Source organism: Polyodon spathula, chromosome 6, assembly GCF_017654505.1.
Source record: "Polyodon spathula isolate WHYD16114869_AA chromosome 6, ASM1765450v1, whole genome shotgun sequence".
Classification (NCBI taxonomy): domain Eukaryota; kingdom Metazoa; phylum Chordata; class Actinopteri; order Acipenseriformes; family Polyodontidae; genus Polyodon; species Polyodon spathula.
In genome coordinates this window covers 45,779,864-45,805,645 of record NC_054539.1, presented here as the reverse complement: position 1 = coordinate 45,805,645, position 25,782 = coordinate 45,779,864, and the positions used below count along the sequence as shown (strand labels likewise).

Genomic DNA, 25,782 nt, shown 5'->3' with positions numbered 1-25,782 from the left:
TCTTGTCTAGATCATTTTGAATGACCTTTGCTGCTGCAACAGTGTTTGCCACTCCTCCTATTTTTGTGTCGTCTGCGAATTTAACAAGTTTGCTTACTATACCAGAATCTAAATCATTAATGTAGACTAGAAATAGCAGAGGACCTCATACTGATCCCTGTGGTACTCCACTGGTTACCACACTCCATTCTGAGGTTTCTCCTCTAATCAGTACTTTCTGTTTTCTACATGTTAACCATTCCCTAATCCATGTACATGTGTTTCCTTGAATCCCTACTGCGTTCAGTTTGAGAATTAATCTTTTATGCGGGTCAAAAGCTTTCTGGAAATCTAAATAAACCATGTCATATGCTTTGCAATTATCCATTATCAATGTTGCATCCTCAAAAAAATCAAGCAGGTTAGTTAGACACAATCTCCCTTTCCTAAAACCATGCTGACTGTCTCCCAGGACACTGTTATCATATAGGTAATTTTCCATTTTGGATCTTATTATAGTTCCCATAAGTTTGCATACAATAGTAGTCTGGCTTACTGGTATGTAGTGACCTGGTTCAGTTTTGTTTCCCTTTTTGTGGATCGGTATTACGTTTGCAATTTTCAAGTCTGTCGGTACCACCCCTGTGTCAAGAGACTGCTGCATGATCTTGGTTAGTGGTTTGAAAATAACTTCTTTCATTTCTTTGAGTACTATTGGGAGGATCTCATCCAGCCAAGGGGATTTGTTTATTTTAAGAGCTCCTAGTCCCTTTAACACTTCTGCCTCGGTTATGCTAAAGTTATTTAAAACTGGATAGGAACTGGATGAAATGTGGGGCATATTGTCCGTATCCTCCTTTGTAAAAACTAAAAGTAAGGTTAAACTACAATTGCGAATTAAAAATGATAATAGATAAGAGGTATATTTTTTCTTAATTAATGCGGATGTATCAATGTTTTCAATTCAATGTATCCAAATTGAAGTTGATATTATTACTACTGTAATTACATTTTACAGACATAAATACATTAATGAAACGCATGTGTACTGTTAGATGTCCTATTTTCATAATCCTCGCTGTGGATCAGATTGTTATCAATCCATTGAATACAGAATTATCAAGGACTAGCATTTCATTTGAATGGACCAGTAGAGAGCCCCCGACTACTCAGCAATTCATTGGCCTGATTATATCTTCCTTAGCCCAAGCTGTTTTTCTTTTTATAGTAATGCTTTAAATTACAAATGTACCCCTTTTTAGGGTCCACATGTCTACCTATCTACCAGAGTCTACATGGTGAACACAGTAACCATCTTGATTTCTTCACAAAACTTTCAGACACGTCCAGCCTCCTACAGACATTTTGGATTGCCCTTAGCAATAATCCGATAAATTCACAATTTTATACAAATATTTTTACCTTTCAGGCAGTGTGCAATTAGTACATGATTATAGGGCACAGGTTACTGATATTCACTTGCAATTGAGAATTGTAAAGTAAAATAGAAGTATGTATGATTGTAAGACTTGCTACTTAAAGTACTGTATGCACATTGATTTATTTATACCGCAGCACAATCATACCAAGCACTGATGTTCTCATACGCTGACTGTGAGCATCGACTACGTAATTGTATCTTTACTATATATAGGCCTGATATTGCTTTCTCTACTGCGTAACACATTTTATACTACAGATTTATAACATTTTGATTTTTCAGTGGCCAGCTATATCAGTGATGTCACCATGACAGCTTTGCCAGACTTTGAATACAAAGCTCCCCATAGCAATGGAAATGTTTATGCTTAAAACAAAACCAAATGTATCGTCTTAAGTAAATAGATAAGTATTTAAGTGTCATATAAAGAGAAAACAAAATGGTTCTTTATGAGTAAATTTATGTCTTCCTTTCCTCATATACACTCACATACACCCATGAGTATTACCTCTGTATATTTATATAGAAAGAATGTCAAACACTATAATCTGATTCATAAAATTAATTTCAGCTTTTGATTTCAGGTTGGGCTTAAGGTTTATGTGCAATTCATATTAATTACATTTTACTGTGTAATTGGATTGTTATAAATGGAAAATAATATTACGTCACCTAATTTAATATGTCAATATCCGCAAAATAAACTGATTTGCATTTACAGAAGGCATCGTTGTCTTAATTTAGTGTTTCCCCACGCTATGCTACTATCTTGCCGAAACAATTCCCAGTAAATAGAATTAGTCCAAAAAAACCCTCAAATTTCATAGGCAGATATCAACTGTATTATGTTTACGACTAAGCTGTGGTAAATTCTTTACAAAGTAAATCATAAGCTATCCCTATACTCCCTCTTATCTGGCAGCAGCCACTGCAGATAAGGATCTGCTGTTAAGCGCATCTATTGAGAGAAAATACAAAATGTTTCAGTTATGACAAGGAAATATCATACATGTCTTGTCATTTTTAAGTCGATGCTTATTTTTGCATTAAGCACGATGTACATTATGGTCTATTTTAATGACCTCAACATACGAATGCTCCATTTATAGTCAAGATTTTTTTTTTCCTCTCTCCACTGTATTTTTACTGTATGTAGTAATGTTATTAAGAGGGTCACTATATTGTAACAGACTGGCGGCGGGAAAGAGCAAGCAGAGACAGAGCTGCTGCAAGAGCAGGATGGAGGAGGGGAGGGGGGGGGGGGGATACCCCCTAGACTGTGGACCTGGACCCTGGACCTGGACCTGGACCTGGACCTGGACCATGTAAATAGTTGTCATTGGTTGTTTTGTGTGTGTGTTTTGGTCTGTGTTATGATTGATTTACATAAATGTATTGTTTTATTTTCAGACTTATGTCTGCTTGTCTCCAGCCATGTCTGCTAGTCTTGTATTTAGATAGCATGGTGGCCTGGTTGGGTTAGTCTGTCACTGGTTCCAGTCCTCGGTGTGTGATTAATAAAAGAGCTTTGATTTATTTTAAAACATTGTTTCCTCATACTTTCTTCTGCAGTGGCTGCAATATCAAACCTGTCTGCATTAATATGTAATGTTAATAGTTAAAGAGAGATGGTATTGAATCCATTATTATCTTGTGTATCTACATGGTTTGGAATATTAATTTTAGACACAGAATAACATAATGTTTTCCTACTTACAAGTACTATATTATTAATACCCTGGTATAGCAGGTCGTCAGTAAATCATTATATTTAATTGTATTTGGCCACCAATAATTGTTTTGGGCATGCTACCGACCTACATCAGCATCTACAATAAATATAAAGCATTAAGAAGTTAGCAATATTGAACAGTGTTCATCTTCTTATATCAGTCACATTTCTAAGTTCTGCCTTGACAGCATAAACAAACAATCTCTGTAGTCAGCAATAATTGTGAAAGGCCCCAAAGTTCAAGTCGGTTGACTTGTATTTATCCCCCTGGAGCACAAAAGCTTTCTGTGCAGATACCATACATTTTCTATTTTACCTCAGCTCCTGTTCTGGTCCACTTTCTCCAAATGAACAACTTTGATCAATAAGAACAAGTTTTATTCCATGTGACAGGGAGGACCCTGTCACTGGTTCAGGTGCGCTGCTGCTTTGGTAAACAGCAAAGTTGAGCTGAGCTGATTGGGAGGTCCTGATTGGCTTGGGGAGAGTGCCCGGGGAGCTTACGCCTGTTTAAGAAGGCAGCAGCACCATCGTTCGAGGCGACTGCACGGCCATAGCCATACAGACGGCCGTTGAGCAAAAGCATCAAAGAGGATAATGTTCGGTCCATGGAGAGAACTACTACACGAAACCCTTCCACACCAAGACGGTGCTCGTGAAGACATTGCCCAGCCAGGGCTGTCAGGAAGAGGCCAGAGTTGCCGGGAGGATGTCGGGACTTGGCTAGGTTAGTTTAGGGGATTTGATCCCAACAACAGTATAATGAGGGTTTCGTAGGGTAGGTTAATAGAGCGTTATGTCTCTTTTAGTGAGGCTCATGCTCGACATGCGTGACAAACTTTTATTTTTGGTTTTGTTGTCTTTTCTTTATTAAATCCAGTGCTAGGATTATCATTGTTGGTACCCTAGCATCAGGTCTGTGTTGTTATTAAATCTGCATGCCTGTGCTCTTTGTCTGATTCAGTATTATTCAGTGACAACCCACGTCTATAACAGCACCCTGTTACATTTCATAACCTTTAATATTATGCACGCACTAGGGTAAACATTTGTTTCCTGTGATGAAAAACAGTTCACTTACATTTTGATTACAGACAAAGTAATTATACACTTTAATGCTTCCGAATTGCATGTGGGCACTTTTAAAGGACTGTATTGACATTTCAAGCTTGCAGCTTTGCACGACCTTTCTCTGGATTTCAATGTGATGAATTAGTTCCTGCACCTGCAGTACAAGCCGCAACGCCTGCCAGGATCACTTAAAGCAGACTGCTAAAGAAATATATCCCCAGTGTTATTAGATTTTAAAACCTGCTAAAAATAATATGAGATCTGCTTCAAGGTATTGTGTCAACATTTGTCAAGGCATTTGTTTGTTTGCAGGCATAATATAAAGAGGTCCATTGGGCATTACCATCATCCAATAAAATGATGCGTCTGAGTGACCCAGATATATTTCTGTGGAAACCACTTGTCAGTGCCCTGGGGTGCTTACAGCTGTGGAAGAAATTGTATAGTAGCAGAAAGAAATAAAAGCAGCAAGTGACAGTATTGTGTTTATAATGTAGTATTTTGTATGCAGTAAGTTTGCAGTATAACAGTGCTTATAGCTGACCCTTTGAGTGACTCAAACCTACAGTATAATTCTGGTCGCTCTTCTTTGTACTCTTTCTAGAGCAGCAATATCCTTTTTGTAGCGAGGTGACCAGAACTGAACAGAATATTCATGTGATTAAGTGTGGAATGCATCATGGTTGGCAGGTAAATTCAATGGTTTATTTATTAGATAATATTTGACTCCAGTAACCAATTACTTTTATACATAACATAACATTTCTTAATTTTTAAATGGCCACTATCCTCAAAGGGTTATAGCAGGGGTTGGCAAAGTTGGCAAATGTTTTATTCCAGACATGTTCAAAATGGTTTCAATAAAGTAATGAAACCTCTACCCAGAGCCTAAAGCAGACACTTATTTTATTGTCAAAATAGTGGAAATGCACTGTTCCCAAATAATGCTGAAGACTGAAGATTTTTTTTGGAGCCTACATATACATATTAAATATGTACAAAATTTCACACAAGCATATCTATTAATTGCTTATTAAATGGGTAATTGCTTATCTATAAATACTTGCTATGCCACACAAAATAAAGTGGTAACAAATAGTTGTTCTACCTTTTTCTCTGTCTCATACATACACCTACATCGGTGGTTCTTAAACTGGGGGGGTGCACCCCTCAAGGGGGGCACAGACTGTATCCTGTATGGGTGTTAGAAGGTTCAGGAATTATTTTTTTTTAATTACAGCGCAAATCTTAACCTATAATGTATAACGGTCAGAGAATTTATTTTGGCTTTATTGGAGGTTTTGATTGGATCGCCAATAAAACTTCCAGAAATCAGAGGGTTGCATACAGTGCTCGTAACTGATATACAGACAGAACCAGTTAACAAAGCGCTGGAAGAGGGAAAAAATATCAGATGTCAAAGTGGATATAAGAATGGCAGTGTTGAAGCCAATTTGCTTTAAAAATTAAAAGTAGACCGGACAATTCCATCAGTGGATTTAAAAAATGTGGAATTAATGATAAGATCAGAAACCCAGAGCACTGTAAACTGCACTTGACTGTAGTAGGACTGTTCTTTTTTATGTTAAGTATTTGTGGATTGTTTTTACAAGGGTTTAATTAACAGCCAACATTTTTGGTGCCAGACTTGTTAGAAAGTCTGTAACAAAATGGTTGATAGTTATTGTTCATATATTGTAGCTATGACTATTACTGAAGCTACCCATCATGCAGGTATCACAAATCCCATAAACCAAACAAAACATTCAAATAAATTAGTTCTGCACCATATAAAACTGAGCTGAATTTTCCAGTGTAGTCTATTAAGCAAATAGAAATTATTTCGAATCAAATTAAAGCATTTTTATTATGTTGTGAACCTTAAAATTAAGGGCAATATAAGAAAGATAAATACTGTAACTGATTTTTAAAAGGCCTTCTTTGTTGTTTTCCAAGTTGCTACAGTGACATTTTAGGTGCTATAATGAGTTACTGTAAACAAGATACTGTTTTAGCAGACATATTGCATTAAGAAAACATTTATTTTAATGTTTTTGGAATTAAAAGTATAAATGCAAAACAGGGTGACATTTTCTTTGTCAATGTGTAAAAAGCCTAAAAACCCCCCACAAAAAGGTAGCAAATCTGCTGAATTTAATACCAGCCAAAATGTCCTGCTATACGGTATATAGTAACTTCAGATCTTTCTGCTGACACCTGCAGGCATGTCAGAGTTTGTAGATGGTGCTCTGCATCTGACTGGTGCCTTTTAAGCTCGCATATTTTTGGATGAAGTCCGCTGCCATCTGGCAATGTATGCTGTTTATTGGCTTACTACGTTGCGTGCATGTTAGTAAGTGTTGGTCACAATCGGTAAACTATAATTTGCAGTGTTGAGTTTGCTCTTATTACGATGGATCGGTGGCTGGTTTGTGCAAAATAAAAAAAATAAAAACACAACAGCAGTGACATACAGAGAAGCCAGAGGAATGTTGGACAGGTATAAGTATATATGGGGGGGGGGGGGGGGGTGGGGGGGGGGTGTGGTACCACAGTCTCTTCGAAGGACGGGCGAGGTCCAAAAAGTTTGAGAAACAATGTTCTACACATTACCCAGTGTTTTATTGTGTGATGCAAAAGTCACTGTAACTGAGGTAGATATATATATATATATATATATATATATATACCACACAAACACACATACATAATATTATCCCCTTATTCCAGCTTGAGAGAAGTGTTGAAAAATTATTACATATTCTAAACATGGTTTTGTTCTCAGTCATTGCAGAATAGTTACATGGGATTTGTCTCATGAACTACTGAAATAAAGAAATTACGCAAAGTGGACTGCGAAGTGGGAAGTCCCTCACAATGAGAGCATAATATAACATCTGCATCCGACTGTTGCGAGTCCAGTAGTTTTCTAAGACTTCAATATAGGGTTGATATGCTCATTAATATAAAAACCTTGTAGACTCATTATGCCAAGTATGTACTGTCTTAGCTTGTTGCATGGTAGATGTTATGGCAGGTGTTTCATACTTGAGGACTGTAGCCCAGAAATACAGGGGCAGGTATTCTTAATTGTTTGTACAACCCCTGTATAGACACAGACATAAAGAGGCTTGCCGGTTAGTACATGTTTTAAACCTGCTGTGGTGCCACTTGGCCTCACTAAGGGATGGTTGCTTGCTGACAATAAAAGGTCACAGTCTGTGCAGAAAATATGGCTGTATATCTTTGTTCTCTTCATTGAAGCTAAGGTTTGAAAGACATGTCAGCCTAATATAGGTATTATGACAGAGGCACAAGGGACAAAGAGGACAGATGATGTCAACAACAGATAAAAAAGCACTCATACAAAACAGTGCTTCCACTATATTACAAGGCAAATCATGTATTGTGCTTTATATCCACATGCCGACTATATGACAAAAGCAATATAATAACCAAACAACGTTTTGAATAGTTTTGTGTTTATTCATTTTAAGGTTTGATTTTAGTAGTGCAGTGACCTTAAATTAGAAAATGTGAATTTAATATTAAATTTTGATCTGTTTAAAATGTACAATTCATAGTATAGATAAACACTATTTATTGTAATGCAACATTGCATATGTCTTTCAAATTAGAAAACCAGTAGCAGTACAGGTACTACAGTTCTGGCATCCTTCCCAATACAGTACATTTTTACATCTGCATACGTGGCCAGAAGACTGTGCTTTTTAGTCTTTTTACAAATATCAGATTTTGTCAAGTGGTTTTCAATAAACATTTAAGAAAAAAAAAAATGCATGTGCCCTCTTCTTGACTACATGTTTGATTGTCATGACTGGCATGTCATTGTCTAGCCAGGAAATAACATAGAAGGGGACTGGAATGATAAGACTATTAATCATCTTTAACCTTTACCACATTTTTAAATTTGGAAACCTACACTGACTGACCAAAAACTAAGAGAACAACTTTATTGGTGTTTAGGGCCATGCAGCATCCGACACATTGTTTGTGTATAAACAGGTGTGTCTTGTCCAGTGTTCAAGGTTTCTGTGATTTTAGCCACTAGAGCATGTCTGCTGCTTGTTATCACATTGCACAAGTCTGCTGTCTTGATCTGTCATGACATTCTGGGAAACGGAGTTGCATTCTTCGGTGATGGTTTTCTGCATTAGTCACCATTCATGGAACACCTGGGAGACTGTCTAGTTGGGCACCTTGCTATTGTGAAGTCACTGAGATCCTTTTAAATTTGCATACAGTACATTGCAGGCTAGTGAATTTTCTCCTTTTACTAAGTTTGATTTTCTGTCCAGTCACTGTAAAGTGAGATTATAAGAAAATTCATGACTTAGTATGTGTTCATAATCATCATTTTACTGTTTCCACACTCATGGATATTTATCATGTTTAAAAAGTCTACGACATATTTTCTGCTTTGCAAATTTTCAACAAACTCACTGGCAAGGTTTGAGATCCCAGTCCCAGACATCAAACATTCCTTTAGCCTGATAAAGCCTGGTTCTTTCTTTAAGTTGACAGGTTCTACACTACTAGAGGGGGAGGGGGCAGGGGGTCAAGATGAGATGTTGGTTTTGTGTTGTTTTTCTATTTTATATGTTGCTATACTTTGTGCATACTCTTTAACTCAATGCAACTACCCTCACCTCACACCCAATTGGCCTAATTTAAATTTCTCCTCATGGGCCACTAATTCTGTAACAATCCACCTGTTCAGTTGCTAAGCAGCCATACTGTCTTCAAAAAGAGCTGTTACTTAGCCCAAGTAGATAGTGAACTTGGGTCATCAAGATGGACCAACAGCAATAAAACAAGGCAGGTTACTTGTGCCTCAAATGGAAACCAGAGCTGGAAGAAGCTGAGGTAGTAAGGCGCATTCTGAAAAGCAACAATCCCAAACTGACAAACAGCCTCCGAGGGACTGTCCATTCCATGGTAAAATTAGCTAATCATGCTCTGGTCAAGAAAAACAGCAAAGGATCCATGAAGAAGCCATCTTCTCAAAAAGTTGATTATCGTGTTTGTCCCTCATTCCTCCAGTGTTTGTGTGTGTTTGGGGGGGGTATGTATCACTGACATTGCTACATACGTGAGTGAACAAATTTATTCATCTGCCTGACCAGGTAAAAAAGAAAAAAAATTCCCATCATTCTAACTGCTCTTATAAGTTCACAACCTATTTGCCTATTTGTATTTTTCCAATCTGTTATCAACAGCTATTATGGCGTACACTAAATTTAGTGCTTCGCACTATGGTAATCAGAATGAATATGTGATTTTTATTGTAATGCATGCTGATGTATGTAAATGAGCATCTAGCTTGATAATGAGAAGAGCTGTATTTTTTGTTAATTTCAGTGCGCGCATTAAGGTGATCATTTATTAGTGCGTATAGAAGCAGGCTTTAACCACTGATAGGCGCGCTATTTAAATTCATTCAGTTTAGTGAATCAATTCAACAGATTTGTTCATTTGATTTACTAACGCAAAATAAATACATCTTGCTGAATTAATTGGTTATGAAAATTTGTTTGAATGGAAAAATCTGGCAGCAGGGGTACATTTAAGTTATGTACAGGTGCACTCCACTTATAACGGACTCCAAGGGACAATAGAAATCAGTACTTTATAAACAAAGCACGTAGTAAACACAATTCGAAATGCTGTATGTAACTACAGAGGTACCTTAAACATAAACAATACAAGAAAGCTTCCAAAGAACGGGAGTTTATTATTTGTACAAAACACACCTCTGTGGGCAGTACACTGTAATAAGTAGTACTATTTTATGAATGTATATTTTCGCTAAATGTAATACAAATTGTATACCTTATACGTTTTAAACTGTACAGCAGCTGTGCCAACAGAAACAAAGAATAAAAGTAAACAGCAATTGTTTTTCCTGCCTGACGTTAAAATTCCACTGTGACTGTCATTTACTGTCCTGGATGTACCTTATTTCACAAAATATCTACCTGTGGAAATCTATTTGCTTGTCTGTATACTGTAGATGTAATGAATTGGTTGTTGTTTAATGGTTTACTGTAGAATGTAAGTCAGTGTCTACGTGTTTGTTGTTTTCTTGTCTGTCAGTCTTTGTAATTTGAGAGCATTTAAATATTGAAGAGTAATCTGGTACAGTGTAGGGTTGTTGTTGATGTCAAAAATGTGTCCAGTAATTTCAATACACCCAAGTTCCTACTTTCTATTTCTTCTCACCATTTCTGTTTGCCCTGCTTCATCTGCTTTGCTATTCAGGACTATTTTAAAAATATTAAATCAATTAATTCAAGGATTATTTTACCTGGCAGATCTTTACATTCATTGTCTATGCTTCAATGTGGATTCATTTCAAACCCTATTTATTGCCTCTTCGCAACTCTCTTTTTAGATAAAATCTTAAGCTCAGTCTGTCAATTTGCAGGCTCTCTGTTGTTTCCTACTGTTACCAGTGAAAATCAAAGGGTAGACAGATTAGTAGCTAGCATTTCTTGTCTGAACTTGTTTTCAAGGAAATTGGAGTCGAAATCAAAACAACAATAGAAATAGCCATTTTAAAATTGTTATAAAACATGTATCAGTGGCTGTCCTGGATTGGAATGTAAGCAAATGACATTAGAATTGAGTCCCACAAGCAAGTCATTCCACTCATCTTATCCCACTGAAGTGGAATAACAAACCTATATCCCATGCTAGATATACCCACGCTTGTGGTGTACATTTACACCACCCATGAAGATAGCAATTATAATACAGTTGGCTTTGTTTCAGTTTAATGCCTGCCACAATTAATTTCATTAAGAATATCTTTTCTTGGTAGATAAAAAGCCCTAGCTGTGATATCTAACTGTTATGTCATTTTATTACTTGCAGTCATGCCAATATGTTTGACCTTTCTGTACTTTATAAGGCAGTTATAATAGGCAAGAATATATATACAAATGTAAGCATGTAGTAGACTGTAAAGTGACACATTCTGAATAGTGTATAGAAATGAAATTAGCCAGGTAGTCCCAGGTTTCATATGTCCTGTTACAGAAATCTACAAGTTATAGGAACAAGCTAGAAATCAGCTATTTTCACTCTCCCTGATTAACTGACTATATACAGCGTGGTTGCTATAGAAACCACCAGTGAAGGGTGGAAAAGTATCATCGGGAAGGCTTACCCTTGGGTCCTTTTCAAGGCGTTGCTTGTGTTGAAGGCTGCGTCTTCTCCTTGCTTTTGGAATGGCGTTGTGATAAAAGTGGAACAGTCCTTCCCCAAAAGGGAGCTGAAGTGAAAAGACGACATGGTCACTCAGACTGTCGGGTTGCAAATTACATTTGTTTATAGTCCCATAACAGTGACATAGCAGCACATTAAGTAGAGCCCATAGTAGCCAGATAACTGACTATTGAAGCATTTCATCTCGGTTAAAAATAAACAAGTACAGTACAACTTATTTATTTCAGCATTTTAGTTTAGGCCACAGTAGATTTATTGTACAGTGTCTCATAATATTCTTACACTGTGGCCATTTCAAAGCATACATCTGTAATAAGGGTAATCAGATATTGTGATAGTCTGATAAAAACCCTATCCCTCTGTGAATGCTATGTTATATTTCAGTGTCAGGTTCTTCTTTTCTTCAGATTTGATAACATACAGGTATATTATTGTTTACTGTGGTATAAAGTAAATTACTAAATCTCAATAGAACCCTCCAGTGCCACTGGCTACTCGGTATATTACAAAAAATTATGTCAGAGGCGAAAAATAAATATAATACTTAGCTGAAGGTATTTAAAAGCAATATCACAGTCATTTCTTAAAACTTATAACTCACACATGGAGGAGAGTAGTCCATACGAGTTTAAAAAAATGGACACGTTAAATTCATTTTGCAATAGTGATTGCTACAAGTTATCCCCAGCATCCCCATATTAAGGCAGAGGTATTACGATCTGCCACAGTTGATGTGTTTTGGAAACCAATTGTAATAAGAAAATAAACCTGGCTTTATTTCCTAAATATATCCACTAGCTTGTACATTTTATTTTGTATTGGTTTATTGTAACTTTTTGTTGTGTTTTTATATTATTCCAAACAAGGACCTATTCAAAATGCAAAAAAGAAAGTGCATAAACTCTGATTACAGGTACAGTAATAGAACACATTACAGTAGGTAGTCATTTACAGGTGAGCAACAGAATTTGGGACTTTTTAATTAATTGGGTTTTTTTATGCTGAGGTTAATGCCGAAGAGCAACATTTTACATAATTTTGATATTCTGACCTGCATTAATAAATCAACATGTAACCATTGTGTTTCAGAGCTGGGAAAATAAGTTATATAGTTGCTTCCATTATTTATAATTTAATTTTTTTTTTCAAATTTCTGAGAAAATCAACAGTGAACAGTGAAAGATTGTTTATAGGGTTCACGTAGTATTTTCACAGCACAAGTTAATCTCTTTCTTGGTTTCTTTTTTGACCGCAATAAAGTATTCTGTTTACACCATATAATGCAATATGCACCATTTTAAATTAGTTTAACTTAAGAAAGATGAACATGGTATATTTATGACTGCACTGTGACATTGATAAATCATGTAAAAAGCCCTTAATTGTTTACATAGAGCAGCTAAAGATAACCCTGCTGTGTGTTCTTTTACCTGCTAATTTAAAATAATTTCTATAAATCTGACATTAATCATATTAAATTACTTGATAAATGCATAATCTGACCCTCAGCCTTGCTCAATGCTTTCTGGAAGAAAAAGCAAACAAATGTAAATGTGAAAAATGCATATGTTGTGATTATGTGCTGAACAGCTGGCACTGATGGCTATCCAATGGTTTCTTTTGACTGAAGATCATAAATAGTGATATTTATAAAGGAAAATCGAAGTTCTTTTTACATTTCATGACTGGGCTGTTCAGGACAAAGAACTCCACATGTAATTTATTAGTCAGGATTTCTGTGGAGTACAGTAGCCAACTGTGTTTACTTGATTCTAAAACATTGGCCCGGTAACTAAGTCCCTGTCCACACTATGCCTTTAAACCATATTAGTTGCCTTTAAACAGACTTAAAAGTGCTAAATATGGTTAGCATCTACACTATGCAAAGTTTAATACCATAATTGAGACCCTCTGATATCCTCCAATATCCCAAAATGCTTTCTGATATATTTTGGCGCATGGACATTACAAATACAGTACTCAGAATAGGCACCTGAAGGAGTTGAGAATGATTATTAGTACTGCTGTACCGCCACTCTCCGTCCTTCTTGGAAACCATCACAACTGGTAATGTCCTGGGGCTGTCTGATGCTTCAATCAGGCCCACTTCCTACATCTCCCTCAGTACCATTTCGGCAGCCTCCTGTCTGGCCCGGGATAGACAGCAGTTTGATAGTTGTGGCCTCCCCCGTCTCGATGTGATGCTGTACCACGTGAGTCTGAGCTGAACTGAGAGCTGAGCTGGCCTAGTTGGGTGGCTGGTGGGGGTCTGCTCGGCTCGGGCTGGGCTGCTGAAACCTTGGTGGAAGGGGCTGGCAGTTTCAAGGACGTTAGTTGGGGTTCATGTTGTACTGGCTGAGTCCCGGTCTTGGCTGTCTTCGGCCTGAGGTGAAGCCTGGTCGGTGCTGTTTCAGGCTCTGTGATTTTGTGTCGGTGGTTGTTTGCCAGAGCCCACCGGCCCCTGTGCATTCATCCTCAGGCGTGTGTTTTCAGTCTCTTCAAGCTGGTCCACTGCAGGAGCTGGACTCAGTCGCAATCATCGGGCAAGGGGGCCCTGGGTGACTGGTTCCCAGTGTGGCCATGTCAACGGCCGTGCCCTCCTGGAAATGTAGGGTCTCCATCCAGAGGTCTGGCTGGCTGCTGGTGCTTCTCAGAAGGTTCAGGCCGAGGATACCGGGGTTCTGTACTGCAGCTACCCACACAGGGTGGTTCACCATCTGGCCACCTACCTGGATTACCATGGTCCCTCTTCCCTCCCCGGTAACTGTGTGGAGCTGCATCATCATTGGCTCAAGCTGGACTCACCCCTGCATCACACCGGGTCGCACCAGCCTCACCGCTGATCCCATGTTTTCCAAGGCTGTACAGGGAACCACCTCCACTCGGACTGGGACTTGGCAGAAGTCCCCCACAGAGGTCCTCCCCATGACAACGGCGGGCCCTGTTGGAACTGTGGTGCTGTCAGCTACTTCTGTGGGGAGTGGAGCCCCATTCCGCCGGCTGTACTGTTAGGCTCTCCCATCTGGCAGTGGCTGTAGTAACGGCACTATGCAGGCTGATGTAGCGCTGTCAGCTGCTACTGGGGGGAATGGAGCCCCCTTCCCCCAGCTGTACTGTTAGACTTCACTGGCTGGCAGTGGCGGTAGCAGTGGCTCTCTGTAGGGTGATGTGGCGCTCAGCTACTTCTGGATGAAGTGGACCCCACTCCCCCGGCTGTATGGTGGTCGGTTGCTGACAGGCAGGCTGGGAATACGGTAGGGCGCCCATGCTGTTCTACTCACATGGGCCCCATGTCGTTTCTCGAGGGCTGGTGCAGCATGCTTGTGGGCAGAGAGGTCGTGGTTGCTGTGTGGACATGGTCCAGGGCAAAGCGACGAGTTCCGGGAGCCAGGTGGGGGTGGCCCGGCTGGCTTCGGTCTCCTCTTTGCTGGGCTGTACCTGGCACTGTGGGTTGGTGTCCGTGTTCATGTGGCAGGGGCTCCACATCCTGGACCACAGCCTCTATTGGCACAGCCTAGTTCACCGCCTCCTCCAGCGTCTGTGGCCCAGCAAAGCAGACCTGATGTCATAGCAGTGGTGGTGGCAGACTGTGCATAAAGCCTGCGTCCAGGGCTATCCGTCAACTGAAGGTGTCAGGCTGTTTGCTGTATGCCCGTCTCGCCAAGTGTATGATGTCCCTGGCCAGGGCTCCCAGCTTCACTCCTGCTTTTGTCCTCCTGTCCAGCTTGACCTACTAAAGGAAGGCTTCCAGGGAAAAAGTGCCATTGATCCAGGTCAGCTTTGGTTGGACGTTGGGGTGGGGTAGGCTGTTGGTTTGGGCAATCTGGAGGCAGGGTGCAGAGCAAGCACTTTCGCAATATGTCAGTGTTAAGGTCATGTGATTGCTCTGTGGGGAGATGTGATACTAAAGACGTAATTTCATGAGGCCGGACAGACCGAACAGAACTGTACAATCTGATTTGACGAAACCGATCCACCTTCTTAACTTGAAACGTGTTCTGCTTGTTCAGTCAAACAGCCCGGTCTGCTCGAGGAGCAGTTTCACATGGTGAAACATGGCAGAGCCCCGCAGGTACAGCCATGGACAAAAGTTTGCATCACATACATTTTCATTTTTTTTTTTGGATTGAGACATAATTAAAAAAAAAAAAAAAAATAGTAGATTAACATAATTTAAATGTTTTATCATGTAATCAAAGAAAATACAGAACGATATCACAAAAGTCTACCGGAAGCCATAATAGTACTACAGTAGTATTTCATGTTGCATTTCAAAATGTGACATTTTAAAATTGTTGTCAGTAATTGTTAAGTATATGGAAAAATATGATGTGGTATGTACAGTGGCTCTCACCCCCCTTGGACTTTTCCACATTTTATTGTGTTATAACATGGAATCAAAATGGATTTAATTAGGAGTTTTTGCCACTGATCAACACAAAAAAAGTCCATAATGTCAAAGTGAAAAATAAAATCTACAAATTGCCTAAATTAATTACAAATACAAAACAGAAAATAATTGATTGCTTAAGTATTCGCCCCCTTGAGTCAATATTTGGTAGAGGCACCTTTGGCAGCAATTACAGCCATGAGTCTATTTAGTTAAGACTCCACCAGTTTTGCACATCTGGACACTGCAATTTTTGCCCATTCTTTGCAAAATTGTTCAAGCTCCATCAAGTTGGATGGGGACCTTTATCGTTATCAAAAGTTGTTGTACATGGCAGCAGTTACATACACACCTTATTATAACCACAAGCATAACCATAACACATAGTAGGATATGCTGATACAATAATTACCTGATAGATTTTGTATTATTGTATTGGTATTTAGTTCATTTGACTAATCAAAGTCTAAAGTGATTATTTTTATAGATAGATCTTAATTTATTAACCACCCACATAATACAACATTTGAAAACTTTATACTGTGAAGCCCATATTCAACTGCTGTAATATGTTAATTAATATTGAATACAGTTTACAGAAAATAAGTACAGCTTATTGTTTACAATGCTATACTATTACTAGATATGTTTTTAAAATATAATAATGTGCGGTGTTCTATATATTTGTTAATTAAATGTTTAATTCCATCCTAATTACATTTAAAAATAAAAATAAAAATTGAGGTTGTTAACCCTAATCTTTAACTAGGGGCTATACTTGCAATAAATGAATTACATTAAATAATAATAATAATATAATAATAATATATTAAAATAATAATACTATAATTAATAATAATAATGAAGCCCACCCTTACCTTAACCACAATCAAACATGATGTATTGAACAGGGAACTACATGCGTTTATTATTATACACAATAGTATACAAAATACCGTATTTAACAAAAACTACATTTTTAACCCAAAACAACCTATAGGTACGGTATACAATTTGAGTAGAAATACATTAAATGTGTGCACAGAAGCGAGCCAGATTTTTAAACATACAACAATTTCGTTTGTGAAATCTTGTTTAGAGAAGGGTTATGTGGAAAGTGACGTTGCAAAGTGTTACTCAACAGAAGAGTACGTAAAACAAACATGTACTAGAAAGTATTTAGGCAATTTCAAGGTGATTGACAACTACGATTCAATTACATTTTTTAGTGTTGGATGACCGCCAATTTGATCCACTTACAAGTCATTAGTTTATAGCTAACTAATGATGAGACAGATGAGTGATTGTCCTCATTTAGCCAACTGACATTGTTCTCTAACATTGTTCACTGTGAAGCATCAGTGATTATTATTTGTTGTGCAAGAATGGCATAAAATGTCTATTGTGTAAATACTTTTTCTCTAATTTAACAAAGTAACAGAAATGGGAAGCACTGGAAAATACAGTATGTGAAAGTAATGCAGTGACTAAAGAGACGAGGAGACTAAAAAGGCTGGCAGTGGCACACAAAATAATGCAACTGAGGAGAACGTTTTGTTTTGTTTTTTTGGTTTTTTTTTTTTTCAAACAGGACATGATCATATGCGGCAATAAGATAACTTTCAGTATATTATGCTTCTATGTTATTTCAATTATTACACGTTAATAAGTTTTTCTCTAAAGACTACATACATAGGTGGCAGTTTTACTGTATTTCTCTTACCTTTTTGCCAATGTTAAAACCGTGATCTTCTGCAACTTGCTTGGCTACGTTGTCGTCTCCTTCATGCAAGTGAACCAAGAAATGATTTGTATAGATCGACTTCTCTGCAGCTGCTGTTGCAAAAATAATTGCATTAAGCAAAACCACAATGACTCTAGTCCCATCCTTATTCAATCCTAGCATGATTTTCGTTAATGTTGAATGCAGTGGATGGAATAAAGGCTGCAGACAGTGCACAGGGTGCTCTCGTTTCACTTGAAATTAAAGCCTTTCTGTGTGCATCTCGCTGTGGATGAAGCAGTGGAAGTTAGATGGTCCGTCTATGAAATGTTGATTGTGTGTATGGTCGTTTGTTTGTGTTTGGCACCAAATATGCATTTTCAGCTTCCTTTCATCTATAATTCATCAGCACGTTCGTGAAGGTTTTCAAGATTGACATCCCACCAGGTTTCACCCAATAAGCTTGCGAGGGTGTGGTTGGTTGGTTCTTTACTCCGTGTAAACCTTCGCTTCCAGATGCTGAGCCTCCTGATTCAGCACCCTGGATAATTCCTCCATTTCATACACTGTACCACTGTATGATTATGGCTTGGCAAGCAAGAGGCAGAAAGGAAATCCTAAGTTAAAGGACATAATATCATTTTCAGGGCAGAAAATAAAGGAGTGCTTAGTTGTAATATATTAACTATAGTGTTATCCCTTTTCCGTTTTAAGTACTTTATGTTTACAGAATGGTGTTTCTGTCATGAATGTGTTTGATTTATTGATGTGTTGTAATGATACAAACCTGGCTGAAATATATTGTTTTTATAATGTATTTGTAATTATTTATTATTTTACGAATGTATTAGCTCAACACAGTGAGAAATGTGTAAAGATTATCTGAACACCCGTTGTGTGTATCAGTATTCTCTAAAAAAAAATTGTTTATTTATGTTCACCAATGATTCTATAATAATATGTTATGTTATCCTTTAATGTGATTTACTTAATTCTAAGAAGCATTTCTCGCAGTTTAGGACCTCAGTCCATACTCATTTTAAAATGTTTACAAAGATTACCTGTGGGTTATCAATTGCTGAGACTCCTTTAAAACATAGAGAACATTTAGGTACACTAATTAGTGCCAATGTGTGAATATTACCAAAACTTTTTTTTTTTTTTTTAATATGGCTATGTTTTCAAACCAGTACAATAACTAAAGACTCAGATCGATTACTTATTGCTCTTTTGCTACAGTACATTGCCACTATATAGTATTGTGATTTGGGACTATTTTAATAATGGATTCTAAACCAAATTGATTCTAAGCTGCCCAATCCTTTTAGTCTATAAGAGCCAAGCTATCATATAAAAATATGAATTAGTTGTAGTAAAGAAGGTATTACCAAATGAAACCAATACTTCGGCATTTTTGGTGCATTTTGACTGTACATTTGTTGTATTTGTCAGCCATACACTACTCAAGAGCCATCTGATCTAAACTGTGACAAATCTTAATACATCATCCTAAAATGTATAAACCTGCTATTTTTTTAGTTCAATGGGTTTGAGCAATAGCTCCAGAAACTTTTTTTTGTCCCCTTTATTATTTTCCAAGACAAGAAAAAGCAGGATCAAGTACAATACACACTTTAAAATATTATATATTTATACACAAGCTGAGAAAACAAATAAATGCTTCTGTAGTCAGGATTGTGCTTTATCAGCCATTCTGATATATTCCAGTTTACGTGCTGCCGAGTGTCTTTTGCTTTTTAGATGCTAGATCTGCTTTGATTAAAGAAGTTAAAGAAGCCTCAAGGCATTATGTGTTTGTCATATTCTTTCAGATGCATATTCTCACTATAGCACCCACTTTTGTGTGAAGAGGATGTCCCTAACATGATTAATTACTGTGTTATTCAAATGGATTCCTTAACATGTGTTCTGTAATATATAAGAGAGAGATGTAAAAGGACAGGATCTGTAAGATGGGAATTTTACCAACAAGTGACATACAAAACTGAAACATGTACAATGTAAGTTGTTTAATCTTTAATGGTACTACCATAAGGTATATTTGCAGAAATTAACTTGTCTATTGCCACAGTCTTTTTTTGTATCCTATGCAGGCCCACATTTTTTTCTCATTTTAAGATAATTTATCCTACATTCATTGTTTAGTGAAACAGCTTAAGTGGTAAATGCACAGCACAAAGGGAATTTTGCTGCTTCTCTACAGCTGCACTTTGTAGGAGGTGTTCCATTTTAACATAGCATAAAAACACATTAATTCAACCACTGTCAAACCCACATTAGGTGACACTGGTCCTTTTTAAAGATAGTTTTGAAGTTGTTCTTATACAGCGCCTTTGAAGAGTCACATAAAAAAAAAACGATAACACAACATATAAATGAAATATAAAATGGGCATTCTATCCTACCAAAGTACACCAAACACAATTATAGACTATAGTGTTTCTTCGGTTCATGACCATTCTTATTTCAATAGAAATGTGTCTGATTCATGGTCTTGTAACTTCATTTCTTCCCAAAAGGTAAAATATTCAAGTGCTATATATCTCTCCTCCCATTGTGCTCTGCCTTACATTTCTGGAATTGTTTGATTTGATGCTGTGTAAGAGAAAAAAACAAACTGAATAGCAGCACAGTTTTCACAGCATCACAAAATGCACACTGCCTTATCTTTAGACTTCAGATTCCCAATACCTACTAGCCTGAGGAAATACAGGCTGTAACTGATGAATGGGCAACCTTGCCCCCCAGAACATTTTAAAGACCTTGCATCAGGCCAGATTCATTGAGAAGTTGCTAAAAAGTTTATTACACCTTGTGACAAAGTGGCTGAGTGGATGCAGGTGCAGGGGTGATGCAGTGTGGTAATGAAACAGACAGAGAGGTTTAATCCGATTTGGAAAAGAATGTTTTATTATTTTGTTTTTCTATCCAGGTCTGGTGACCAATAACAACAATAATAAACAATAATGGGTTTGCAGACCCAAGCAATAATAATAACCCAACATGTATCTGCCCCACAATTATACACACATGGTCACCAGTCCTGGGTGAGTCCAGTAGAGCTTGTGGTGGATGTTTAGTGTTCCGGTTTATTCTCAATATTACCGAAAAATTACAGGATTTTTTTTTTTACTGGACGTCAGTTTTTACTGATTTATACCAGATTTTTGTCTATTATTCAATATATTCCCAGTACTATTTTCTAGGAAATGCACAATATTTTGATTAAAATGCTGTTTTATTTTGATTCCGACATTGTAATAAACAGCCCTACTCTTCATCCTAGGTGGATACAGCAGACATTTAGATGTCAGAGGATCAAATAACATTCAAACATGGTTCTGTGTCACTTCACAAACACATTAATATCATTTGATTATGTTGGCCAATCAAAGTCAGATTATTGTAACAATTGCTGGGGGTAGTAACTACTAGCTTGATCAAAAACTAAATTGAAAATACTGACACAAAAATATTAGATTTTTAGTGGATGAGGAATGGAGAGAAAACGTAAATCAGTTCATGAATATCCAAAAGAAAACAAATGTTTCGAAGTATGCAAAAAGCAAAAACAGCAGAAGTGGGTGAGATGAGGCAGAGGATGCATAGCACTACAATTACTGCTGTACATGTTTGCGCTGACAATAAAAGTACATACAATTATTGACTGTGTTAATGAGTTTGTCAGAGTGCTGTGCTTTGCTGGACAGCCACTGTTTATTACAGAGAGGTATGTATTGGTGACTTCATGTGAAAGTGCTGTATGTAGTAAAACACTGCCTAACGCCGTCAATCTTAATCCTAAATATTTGACAGAAAATGGTGATGCTTTAGTTGTCAATTGTCTTTTATGATTTGAAGGTGAATAAACCTGGCTTGTTTTGTGCTGATGTCATGTTCATACCTTCTGTAGATACTATTTCCGTCAGCACAGCATTGCCGAACATTTGCAAAGTGCCAGCTAACCTGAGAAAATGTGACTTTCACTTGCACAGATTCTGCTTCATCATACATGCCAGGGACATTAACCCTAATCAGAAACAAGAACTCCTCCTCATCAGATTCCACATGAAAGTGGGTTTTTTGCCCTAATTTTTACTGATGTTTCAATTAAAAACTATTTTTTACCGATTTTATCCCTATTTTATATATGTAAAATAAAATACATTTTAAAAGATAAAAACCGAAAATGCGGAACACTATGGATGATATTGCTTAAAGTTTTGACAGTGGTGGTGCTATTCCGGCTTTAGTGCTGGCCCTTGGCGATGACTCTGGAATGGTGTTAGTCATCTATTGTGGTGTAACAAACAAGACAATTACACATAGGCAAATCAACAAAACACGATACTGCTTTCTGGTACAGGGGGTCTCTCACAGTCATTCTCACTTTATATTCAAAAACCAAAGTGAAGGAACAGATTACGATTCTCCATCCCCTTTTATGCTATCACACATGACCCCTTGGTAAACAAGTGCAAACGCCTCTCCAATCTGCAGCTGTCACGTTGTTTCCCTTCCGGGTCAATGCATTATTGAAACGAAGTCTCGCCCCCTTCCAGGCTGGCCAATTTCCCATGAACCCTGGGTAAGAACTATCAGACCAGCCCATCCTGTTCTCGCTGCTTAGCGCTCTCACAGGTCGGGAGGGAGATTTACAACCAAGAATCATTGTATTTTTGTCACACACCTTCATAGAATACACAGGTTATATCAATAACTCAGGAATGCCCAAAGTGTGGTCCAGTGGTTAAAGAAACAGGCTTATAAGCAGGAGGTCCCCAGTTCAAATCCCAACTCAGCCACTGACTCATTGTGTGACCCTGAGCAAGTCACTTAACCTTCTTGTGCTCTGTCTTTCAGGTGAGACATTGTTGTAAGTGACTCTGCAGCTGATGTATAGTTCATACACCCTAGTCTTGTATCTTATAAAGCACTTTGTGATGGTGGTCCATTATGAAAGGTGCAATATAAAAATTGCTATTATTAAATTCAAGCACAGAGACTGACCTTCTGGGTTAGGAAATTTGCTGAAGAAAGACATTAGTACTGATATTAAAGTTAGAACAAAAACAGTTTGTGAATCAGCCCATCGTGTTCAATCCATGACATTCTGGCTAACCATGGTGGATGTACTTAAACTCTATTAAAATGGGAATTGTATGTTATTATAACTATTCCAGGTTTCTTTTTTTATATATTTTTTTTTATTGGACTTAAATGAGTGCTAACCAAGTTTTAAAAATCAAAGTTCTTACCTGTTATAAATAATACCAACATTATAAATGCCCCCTTTTCTTGTGTTAAAAATATTTGGGATTTTTAATTTCCAATCTGCAGATATTTCTAATACACTGTTGCTGCTTTCTGCAACCACATCACTATATGTGCTATTCAAACTCAACCCAATGGTATAGCTGGATGCAGCAGGTTCTCTATAGTGTTGTCTATGAAATATTTGCATGTCCTGAATTAATGAGAATATAACAAGTGAAGAGTTTCATCAAAATAAACTGGGGTGAAATGTGAAAGCATTGGTTAGAAATCCTCTAAGAGTCAACATTTAGACAAATAATCATCCACAATTATATGGATTTGGAAGCTAGGACATTTTGTTTCATTATTATATTGAATTACTAATTTACCAACTGAGATCCCTGCCCCCTCCCCCTCGCCACTGATTTATCCCCTGGAATGTTTATAACAATAAACAATAATTAAAGGCAAACAAGAAAAATAACATGGTTAGGCTGTGGGAGATTAAATAAAGTATATATCATACCCAAAAAGGGTCTGCTTTTTAATCCAACTGCTTGAGGGTTGCAAGTTATTATAGTAACGTTCTGCAGGGAAATTATTGTAACCCAAGGGAAAGATGCAGTCATATTTGTTTTATTACAGTTCTGGATTTCTTAATAATATTCACAAAGTATGACAGATCATCTAAGAAGAAAAAGAGCAGTCTTTTGAGCTGGGAATGAATTATTCATTCGAATGAAGTCAGAAAACATACATAAACCGTTCAAAGAATTAAAAAAATAAAAATGTTTTTATATATTTTTGCTTGAAGATTTCCTTTAAGATTTCTGTTTATACTTTCCCCTGAACTCATGGTATAACTTAGGTACCAGTTTCTGGGATAGTTTAAAATAACAAGCTACTTAGACAAACAGAAAAGATTGTATGTCAACAATAAGTGAACATACAGCCTGATGGTTTGACTCATTTTGCTGGTTTTGGATACCGGAAATAATAATATTTGAACTGCAATTAATTCTAATAGTAAAATAGACATAACAAATAAAGCATTATCAGAAATCAGAGAGTAAATGAGTGGAACAAATTGGACAATTCAAAGGAGGCAAATTATATTTTGCGATAACAAATCCCAATTTGATTTTAAGATTAAATAATAAATATTCCTATGTACAGCAAACTGTCTGTGTCAGGGAGGAAGAAATTACTGATGAACACACCGAGTGCACAGCCGGTGGTCATTTTTATACTGGCCTTATTTCAGAAATTCCACCTTGCTCCAGCTTGCTCATGGACTTCCCCTATGGTGATGACTTTACTAAACATGCCAAATATCGATGAGTGCAAAAACAGTAATACATTATGATAAAGAACACACATTATGGGATAATAAATCAATACATACAGTAATTATGAATATGTAAACTGAGAGGTAAGCAATTATTTCTTATTCTTATAATTTGCAGAATAGCATGAAACATTACATTTCATACAAAAAATATCATTGCTAATGCTTTTTTTTTTCTGTTGCATTGTAATTGGTTCTAATGGAAATAATGTGTGATATTTAAAGATGCACTCAATGAATAACAGAATAAATAACATCTATTTCCATGTCCAGTTTTAACAGACACTTAAACAAAAAAAACAAAAAAAGAAATCATCTGTGTTAGTCCTGGTGAACATCTTCAAATCACAGCTCATAGAGTCAATGTTAAGGACAAATTTTAAGTTCAATTCTACAGGAAAGCATCATATTGTCCGCAGTACATATTTAATATATGAATCAGTCAAGAAAATAAGATTGGCAAGGTTGGATAGCAAATACAACTTTATATATTTTGTTTAAATATAGCTGATACAGTTCATACTGTATAGTTTGCAAAGCTTTTGTCTGTTTCCGTCTGATTTGCCAACTGCTGCATAATCCAGCTTATATCCTGTCTGTCATATTTGTTTTCTTCGAGTTGAATTTGCTTTAATGTCAGAAAACAGTGACAGTGACATTTTAATCACCATTTTAATGTTTGGAGCATCTTTCTTTTGTGTATGTTTTGTAATTCAGTTTCTGTTAACTTACAGAATTGGTGTTCAGCCATTTTCTCTTGTTGTGAAGCGAGCAGGGGAGAAAGGCATTCCTCTGAAAAGGGGTGGGACTGACAGTGATGTGATCCAATCACATGACAGACATAGACTATTGATCGGTTGTGTAAGGATGTTAGGGCAATAGTTAAGTCTATTTTTCTTCATATGATGAGGTTTTAATCAATCACAGGCTAGGATTTCCAAACTGTTATACATTTGTTTACTTTGTGATGGGGGAATTAAAAACTAATGTCACAGCTCAGTGGAGAGGAAAAAACCTCCCGGTGGGAGGAAAGCTCTGGTGGTCCCGTTGGAGAGATAGCCCCAACTCCTGGCATACAAGCAATACTCTGCTGGGTAAAAGAGATATTGTGGAGAGAAGAGTGGATATTAGACTACTGTGTGGAAGATCAGCACTCCATTGTTTTGTCTAAATGCTGATTGACATTAACTTAAGCTTCTGAGGTTGCTGCAGGAATACAAAATTAATGTGGGGTAGAATAGAGGGGGCAGACTAGAGAGAGTAAAGATGAGTAGAAAACTAGATTTTTGTTATGATAATACGGCTAGTGTTGATGAAATGGGGATCAGAGGGATTGGGGGGTGTTGCACTGTAAAAGGAGCTGGAGAGAGATGAATAAGGGCAAAGAGCAGAGGAGCTTACAGAGCTGCACGAATTGAACCTGGCGGAGATAGTCAGTTTTTGAGATGCACAGAAAGTGAGAGTTGGGGACGAGAGAGAAGTTGCAGGGACAAAGACCTGGGAGGGGAACTGGAAGGAGAAGGGAAACTCTCAAACTCAAAACAGCAGAGCAAATCAAAGAAGACAGAAC

The 25,782-nt window shown here is 37.3% G+C and overlaps 1 protein-coding gene across 1 annotated transcript in view; it reads right to left on the bottom strand.

Moving 5' to 3' along the window:
- LOC121317233 (neuroendocrine convertase 2-like) overlaps nucleotides 1-18,103 on the bottom strand; it is a 63,340-nt gene extending 45,237 nt beyond the window's left edge. Inside the window, exons 1-2 of the mRNA XM_041252942.1 lie at nucleotides 17,588-18,103; nucleotides 11,416-11,520 (exon numbers count right to left, since the gene is read on the bottom strand). Of these exons, the coding sequence (XP_041108876.1) occupies nucleotides 11,416-11,520; nucleotides 17,588-17,770 (288 nt within the window). The 5' untranslated portion in view covers nucleotides 17,771-18,103. The remainder of the gene's footprint in view (nucleotides 1-11,415; nucleotides 11,521-17,587) is intronic.
- Nucleotides 18,104-25,782: the final 7,679 nt, after the last annotated feature.